The 8,950-nt window shown below is 37.2% G+C and overlaps 1 protein-coding gene across 1 annotated transcript; it reads right to left on the reverse strand.

Moving 5' to 3' along the window:
• Positions 1 to 5,071: 5,071 nt before the first annotated feature.
• LOC131361217 (protein S100-A13-like) lies at positions 5,072 to 8,748 on the reverse strand. Its single transcript, XM_058402198.1, has 3 exons — positions 8,590 to 8,748; positions 6,786 to 6,911; positions 5,072 to 6,568 (listed from the first exon to the last, which is right to left on the reverse strand). The coding sequence occupies exons 1-3, from the start codon at positions 8,599 to 8,601 to the stop codon at positions 6,398 to 6,400; spliced, it is 309 nt and encodes a 102-aa protein (XP_058258181.1). The 5' UTR covers positions 8,602 to 8,748; the 3' UTR covers positions 5,072 to 6,397.
• Positions 8,749 to 8,950: the final 202 nt, after the last annotated feature.

An 8,950-nucleotide genomic window follows, 5' to 3' on the forward strand; every position in this document is an offset into this window, starting at 1 on the left:
ATAATTAAAATATTTTAGAATAGAATATAAAAAGCTTCTGTTACACACTTTGATTCAATATAACTGTAAATAGTATGCAGACAGTATGTAGTGTTAAGGATTTAAATATATTTGTAAAGAATGTTTACATCATCTTATTTTCACCAGCATATAAAAATATTACATTTTATGGTAGATCTCATAATTCACATGAAATTCTTACAAACTGGTTAATAAATGTTGGTAATTTTGTGCAAAGAGACAATCTGCTTTATTAAATATATCTAATATACAAATATATGTATAAATATATCTTTATACTATTAATCAATATACTGTATTTTTTAAACAAAGAGGTTGGGAGGGGGGGTCGTGGAGCTTTTGCTATGTATTTAGGGGGCCTTACCCCTCTGAAGTTTGGGAAGCTCTGCCCTATACAATCTTGTTGTAGCTAACGCCTGAGAACAAATGGTTTTCAATTGTAGATTTAGCTTAAGCATTATTTAGTGTTCCTGTTCATCCAGACAGTCAATTTTGGTTCGCTTTTTCTTTTAATGGCAAGTCATACACCTTCACATGCCTATGCGAAGGTTACTGTGAATCTCCAAACATATACAGTAAAGCCCTCAGAAACAGTTTGCAGTCTCTCACTTTAATTAAAGTTTCAGTCCTCCTTCAGTGCATGATTGTCTTTTAGCAGCTCCCATGAAAGAACAGTGTGAAATTGACACAATTGCACTACTCTGTCACCTCACTAAAGAGGGACATAAGGTGAGCCTATCCAAAGTTTGTACAAAAACAAAGTGACATTTCTAGGGCATTTAATCTCAGCAGATGGCAAATGATTGGAAACTAGTAGAGCTGAAGCCATCCAAAACATTCCAAAACCAATCACAAAGAAACAATTAATGTCTTTTCTTGGAATGTGCTCATATTGCAGGATGTTCATCCTAGATTATGCAATCCTCGAGGCTCCCTTGAGTGCTATAGCTCATGGGAAGGGCTTACTAGCCCACAGTGCCCCTAAGTGGATCCTTTAAAAAACTTAAAAGAGCTCTACAAACTCCACAAACACTGGACACCCCAGATCCAAACACTCCTCTCACACAGACAGTTGATGAAAAGCAGGGTTTCATGACATCAGTGTTGTTACAAGACCATGGGGTAAACTCAGACCAGTAGCTTATTTTTCAGCTAAACATCCTATGTGTCTCAGAGCTGCCGCAGTCAACACCTCAAGAGACATTGTGGGGTGCAGCAAACTAACTCTTCTTGTTCTACATGCTGTGTCACAGCTATTGCTAGAACAGAAAACAGTGCACATCACTGCAGCCAGATGGCTGAGATACAACATGGTCTTATTGGAAATGCCTAATATTACAGTAAAACGCTGCACAGTCCTTAACCCTGCCTCTCTTCTTCCAACAGATGCAGATGGAGAGCCTCATAATTGTGTTGATGTTGTTAATTAAATTTGTAGTCCTAGGCCAGACCTGAAGAAAACACTATTGCAAAATCCAGACCTGGACCTATTTGTTGATGGATCGGAATCCAGAGACCCAGACACAGGCCGCTGAAGGAGAATGCTATGAGAGAGCATGTGAGAAAAGGGAAGTACCTCACTCCATCCTCATTTTCTGAATGTGTATGTGACAGACGTCTCTTTGCAAAAAGACATCTGATTTGCGTGCCCTGCACTTTACTTCTGCTATCTTCTTGGGCAGCTGCATTACTACCTCTAGTATTTCTGATATGGCCTATTTCTGATATGGCTTGGCCATGTGATAGTTGACCCGTCAGCTTTCTGAGTCACTTAAAGGGGGGAATTCCCCCTATTTTCCAGGCTCTGACTATGACAAGGATATTGAAGCCACAGTTCTGAATTTGAACCTTAAGATTTTCAAGACAATTTTGAATGGGACTTTTTTTGGAAGGGAAAGGGTGGGGGATGCTTTCGTTTTACAGCAAACATAAGGAAATATGTCTTTTTTTTTACATTCAGCATTTATGCTTTTGTGTTGTTCAATGAAAGAATTAATTAAAGTTTTACTTAAAATTAAATCAAAGTCAAAAATCTCATTCATGCATAAGTTTGCTTGCATGTCAGCTTATGACCAAACAAAATGTTTATATTAATGTTTGTATATTCAGTTTATATAAGTTTCCCCAAATTGCTAAGTAATTTAAATGAATTCCCGTAAATTCCCATAAATTCCTGTTAAATTTCCAACTTGGAATATTTCCAAAATTCCCGAGATGAAGTTGCCATGGAAATTTTCCAGAAATTTACCGGAAATGTTCCGCCTCTTTGCAACCCTACCCAAAAGACACCAAACAAGCATCCAGCTCGTTGCAGTCTAGTGCAAAGTCCCATAAAACTCCACTCTATTTATCCTCTGTAACGGAACGTGCAGATCCAGAACACCAGAGGGAACCATCACCTGAGTTTTGACATCATGAACTGACTTCCGGTGCCTGGGTATATAAACAGTAATAAGCCCTTTGTTCCCTGCAAAGTATCGTTCTCTCTGAGTGCATACCGAGCGTTACCATAATATTGTCTAGATCAGGGGTGTTCAGTCTTATGCGCAAAGGGCCGGTGTGGGTGCAGGTTTTCATTCCAACTGAGCAGAAGCCACATCTGAGTCTATTGAAAGCCAAGATCAGTTGATCAGACAGTTGGAATCAGGTGTAGCTCCTGCTTGGTTGGAATGAAAACCTGCACCAACCACGGCCCTTTCTGGATTAGATTGGACATCCCTGGTCTAGATAGATTGTCTATGATCCTTGCCTGTTCCTATTCGACTTAGAGTTTCGGTTTTGCGATTTGGTTTCAAGAGTGTATTGTTTCCCGGCTTTTGACCCTTTTGCTTATCCATACCTACTACAAGTATTGCCTGCCGTTTTATGAATAAAGTTCTGCAAATGGATTCAGATCAACCCGCTTCGAGTGCGTCCTTACATCCTCCTTTTAAATTTGCTTAGCTTCTTAAAATTGCTGCCTCACTCATTTAATTTGCATCGCTTCTTATAATTGAACACCTTCTTAGAAAAACCCCTTTCTTTGTACTTTTCACTTTCTCATTCACTATATTTGTCTAAGTGATGCTTTATTTATTAACTTATTATGAGACTTTAGTCACCTAACATGCAACTCTTATAGAAATCTTGTATATTTGTGTCCTTTATTTGACCGAACTTTTTAAAAAAACAGTGACCTTATATTTGAATAATCAATACTATAGCCATCTCTCTCTCCTTTTCCCTCTGTTTTCCTCTACCAATCTCTCAAGCTCCAGTAAGTTAATCAAGATGAAGTACACCAGATCTAAGTTTAACAATAATCATTCATAAATTATATTTATCAAATAATCAAAAAATTATAATTTATCATTTATCAAAAATAATATTTTGCTGTGTCAGTATATTGCTTGTTATGCATGGTGTTTCTACTGTATGATCTTTTAACTTATATTTGCCCCTGCTGCTATGGTTAATTTTAACATAAGTTCTTATCTCATCTGCTGGCTGCTGTGGTTAGTGCTCTTCACACCTACTGCTGTAGCTAGCGCTCTTTCTAGGAACACAATGTCTAGTGCACATCCGTCAGACTGGTTACTGCAATCTATTTTTTTTGTAAAATAGATAATAGATGTGGTAGCCCTGTGTGTTTTTTCTGTACTTTTTTCAGGACTGGGTGTTCTCTCTGAGCAATGTACTGAGTCATTATTATTTGATAATAACTCATATCTGTTTTACTCTTCATAATAAACAAATTTTCCTACGTTCAAGTTTGGTTATTTATTCTCATACTACTATTTTCATGCTTCTTGCGTTTAATATGGTTAATATTGCCTTAATACCATAACTTGTAATTTGGTATATTTATGCTATTATAATGCTTAAGCTTAAGTAGAACTATCAGAAAAATCTCAACACATGTCATAGCCTGTGCACCTCACATTGCTTATCAAGAATGACTGGCTTGTCAATAATGCGTGTAATGCATGGGAGGTATACATTGTTACTGGATTGCCCATGATAATTGTTGAGGCATTCTGTATGCAAATGCTGCTGCTGCCATTGCACAGTAACAAGGTGGCAATCCCTTCTCAACCTTGTCAGGACAGTACTAAAACACACAATTAGTAGTTGTCCTGATCCATTTTGCATATTGAGTACTTCTGATGCAAATCCTTTTCTCTCGGACACGTACAGATGGAATGGCATACTATAGACAGGGCTTACCAGTGCTGGTGCTGAGGCCATAGTGCTTTTTAATAGCTCAAATGCCACCTGCCCCTTGGCAGTTCAAGTTAACGGGCATTAGATTTAGTTTGATCTGCAGCCTTTATCATTTCCCTGAGCAGCTAAACCCTTAACACAAAATCACATATCCACGGCCTGCTAAACCTGTGTGCGTGGTCCCTTCCAGAACTTGCCCCAGGTATTCCACCCTCTTTTGGCAAAACTGCAACTTTTCTTTGCTTTCTTTGTGCCCGTTTTGTGTTAGTGTTTTTAGCACCACTAGCGAATCCTCTTAACACTGCACTTTTGTTAGGCTACTAATTAATAAAAGTAATAAGTAATTTGCTGATTTGCTAGGTCCCGTGCAAAAAATTGGTTGAAGATTGACAGGCTTTCACAATACCCTTGTGGCAATGGTATAGGTATAGGTGTATTGCTGCCCTCCATTGGTAAATACAAATAATGGTTGAAAGTCTGGGTGTAATGGAACGCTGAAAAATGCTGAACATAAATCTATCCCCATATACCACCTTCTGGAATGTTGGATAGTAACGTGTGAGGATCCAGGACCACCAGCGTTTCAGCCACTACTACCTGATTGACTGGTCACAAATCATGGATCAGTTGCCATTCGCGATCATCTAAGTGAAGTGAGTGATTTAATTTAAAGAAGCAATTAAAGAGGCTCATACATAATTATTAATATAATAATAGGTTTAACACTGCTGTAACAAAATCTAAATATCATGGACCCCATTGGCTGTGCTAAATGAATTCCTAGACTCCAATTTCAGAAGCAGTGATATTGGGGCTGTCACCAGAGATTTTAGGTACACATCATTGGTTTGAAAAATAATTCATGAACAGGTTTATTTAATGGACAATATGTAATCAAATACAGTAATTATTTTTAAATGTTTTGTCCTTTTATTTGAGTAATAGTTAATTATAAATGTGTGATGTATTCAGATGTTTGAATGCTCTTTTTCATTCTTGTCTTTTCATAGATAATCATATTTACATTGGCTTGTCATGATGAAAATGTAGTCAAGTGATAGACTTGTTTGGAATGAACATTTCACAGCACATCTGTTTTGTATTAGTCTGTCATGATTGCTCAGATTCAGACTGAGAAAGAGACTCCTACATTATGTCCTTCATGATATACAGTAGGTCTAAAAGAGAAATCAATGTGCTGAATAAGAATATATACTAAATTACCAAAGACAAAATGGCCATTGTAAGAATGAACAGCATGAAATGATAATGATTTAGGCGAGGCAGCGCTCTCAAGAGGACTGACTGCTTAAGGAAAATGACTGACCCAAGCCAAGAAGAGTCCTCTGTTGTTTTCCTGGGTAAATGTGCGGAAGGTAATAGACTGCACTTATAGTTCTGTGTACCGTAGAGAAGCTGTTGCACTGGAAGAGAGTCTTTGGAGGCTACATAAGCGTTACACTGACCCCTGCTGTAAGTGCAAACATACTAACCACTGAGGTGTCACTATCATGGCACGTTCTTAACAGTGCACTGGTACCTTTAGAGTAAGACACCCTAGTAGGCAGATAGGAGGATACTAGGAAAGAGATCATAATATTAATAAATCTTAATGAGGTTAAAGCCAGAACTGCATGCAAGTACATATTAGTTACTCACTCACTGAATGCTGCTATATTCATTATATTTTCTTGTAATTTTACTGGATGCCAACATATATTTTTATTACTTTACATACTTATTTATATTTTAGCATGGTACAAAAGTGTATTAGTATGTATAAAAGGGACACTTGTCAAAAAATAACAACAAAGTGTCATACAACACAATTATTATTCTAGATATCATCATTGTACAAAAATATCATGAAGAGTAGGTTAAATCAGAAACGTTTAACCAATAAACTTGCAGCACCAAAGCATATTAGTAAATAAAAAGCTGCTTCTTCACATATTGTTCACAAACTCATGTGTATATGACCCTTACAATGTTGGCACTGTTTAGCCATTTAGGTTACAGGTGTGGCTGAGATTTTGTCTAGGGAATCTGATAACATGTTAAAGATAAGGCAGAGGAAGTCTGAACAAGAGCCTGCTGGGACAGCATTGCACCTACACAAACAGGGAGGGGCTGATGAGAGCACTTTGCATAGATTATTCAGTTGCACTGGATTTCAGAGTAGCAAGCAAGTGCATTTAACACTTTTTTCTTTCTGCAGCAGCCCACACTGATGGTTGGCAAAGGAATTCACCAGCTTCCAAAAGTTCTCAAAGGTGACTCCCTGACCCTCTGGCACATCCATCTCCTTCAGCATCTGGTTAAGACCTTCCTCATCCTTGGGAGTCTGTTAAGGAAGCAAACCAAGCTTTACTCTGGTCATTTTCATGGAATGGTCTGTTAGCTTACAAGCTTACTGAATACAGTTGAAACTACAACATGTCCATTTTGACTGTGTTACATGGATCATGGGGGTGGGGTGGTGTTATTGTGGAGTACAGTAAAATTTGTAATCTGATCTTCCTTTAAGAGAATGAGAGCTTATTGTAGTGAATGCTACCTACCACTGATGGCATTTCTTTGGATAGCATTTCCTGGAACTCCGTAACTGTCAAAGTGGAAGCTTCATTCGGAGAGGCTGCATGGAACTGGGTTACTATGGTGTTGATGGCCAGTTCTAGATCTGTGTACTAAAGAAAACAAGGAGTCTTTTAAAATTTCACACTATTATAGTTTGCACATTTATAACATGTGGAGCAATATTTAGAGCTAGCATGGTTTTGCTTTAAATTTAGAACTGCAATAATATACTACCAATTCAACAGATATTTCTCTTCATTAGTGTTTAAGCAAATATTGGATTATTAACTAATTTCTATATATTTTGCTTGAAATTAGCTTATTCTATTGGTAGATCATTTTGCTAATTTCAATTATTTATTTCTAGTCATTTATAAGATGGAAATGAGTAAATATGTCTAGGAATATGTAGTGGAGTATTCTATTTGTTATATAATAATCTCATAATAAAAAATATTAGCCTCCTTTTACTTTATTTAAAATACCTTCACTTGATTAGACAGCATTTATGTAGTAATTAACCATCACAGAATTATTTGACTCTCACAGTTTTTGTAACAAATATTTAAAAAAAAATAATCCTGTGATACAGTTCACAATCATTACAAAAAAAAGGGTACAGTAAATAACAATAGGATGATTTCAGTATTAGGAAGTGGTAGAAGGAATTAAGTAGTATAGGGACACATACTTTACACGCACTGTTGATTCTACAATCTGCATTTAAATTAGACTGGAAAGCTCTCTAGGTCAGTCAGAGGTTTAGGATGCTGTCTGAGATTTCCAATCTTAAAGCACTACGATGCTACTTTATGTCTTAGCCACAGTAACATTTGTAGCTTATTCAGAAGAATGCCTAAAAGATTAACAGCTGTTCTTGACTCATACCCCAAATTCTTTTGTTGCTGGATAAGCTCTCTGTGCTATAATCTTTTAATGTGTGCTTCAAAACAATCTTGAACCTGAACTACCGAGTATTTGATAAAAGTGGCCGAAAGACAGAAATGTTCTAGCACTAATGCCTAAAACAATGTTGATTTTGATCAGACTTGATTTTGTGGTGATCCTAACAGTCAAAGCTGGGTTCATGTGTACTACATATACTGTATGTAAAACAGAATGCCATGTTACTCATAGCATGTAAAATGATAAGAGGAAGATCCGCTTTACTTAAGCAGGTAGCTGAGCCTAGACAATCAAAACTTGGGAAGCAGTCACACCAGGTTGGGCTAGAGTGTTCGTAACAAAGCAGTACTATTTGCTTTATGGGCGTTGGCCAGCAACCAATTTTGACTGGTATGGTATAGTAGTAGAAATCTCCCCTGAGGTGATTTAGAGCTCAGACTTTGTGCGAACAACATATGTGATTCCCATTTGCATGTAAAGCAAACTTTCTGAGGACATTATCATATTAAAGAAAGAATCATTTTAAACTGGTTATGAACAAAAAAGCTCACAGTTACCTTAGGGATCATTATGAAGTAATTGTGTTAGAAAAGCATGTCTAAAGCAAGGACTATTAATGCTGTTGATCATACCATGCATTACAGGTGAACAATAATTGTAAAAGTTGGCTTGGATTACAGTAGTTTGCTATTTTCGAACTCTTTCAAACAATACACACGTATGCAACGATTACTAATGATAAAATCTACTCAGATCAGAGACTATTCAATTTCAGAGAGCATGAGCACACTGACATGGGAAGCTAGTTCATAAATCACATTCACCATGCAACTGCAAATATGTAAGCTCTAAGGGGGAAAAAAATACTGTACAGTCATTTACCTTTGGTGCCATTCCGTCTGTTTAATCTCCTGATGTCGAGGGAAACTACGTGAGTGAAGATCAGTGACGGTGTGTTTTCACCGCCCTGTGTGTGGAGAGTCCCCTTATCTTCCTCCCTTTCCACGTCAGTCCTTCGAACTTTAATGACGGGCTTCGGGGAGTCGTTTAACTGAATCGATTCTTTTGAATGACCACATTAGAATAATGTTGAACGCTGTGTAGCCGAGATTTGATTCCTTTGATTCAAAACCAAGCGCTACAGAAAAATATTGTGTAGGTACCCAAATTACTTGATGCATATTATTATTTTATCTACAAAGACCTTCTGTTTGACCCGTTAATAATAGTAGACTTAGGTTCA

Source organism: Hemibagrus wyckioides, linkage group LG01, assembly GCF_019097595.1.
Source record: "Hemibagrus wyckioides isolate EC202008001 linkage group LG01, SWU_Hwy_1.0, whole genome shotgun sequence".
In the NCBI taxonomy this organism is placed as follows: Eukaryota; Metazoa; Chordata; class Actinopteri; order Siluriformes; family Bagridae; genus Hemibagrus; species Hemibagrus wyckioides.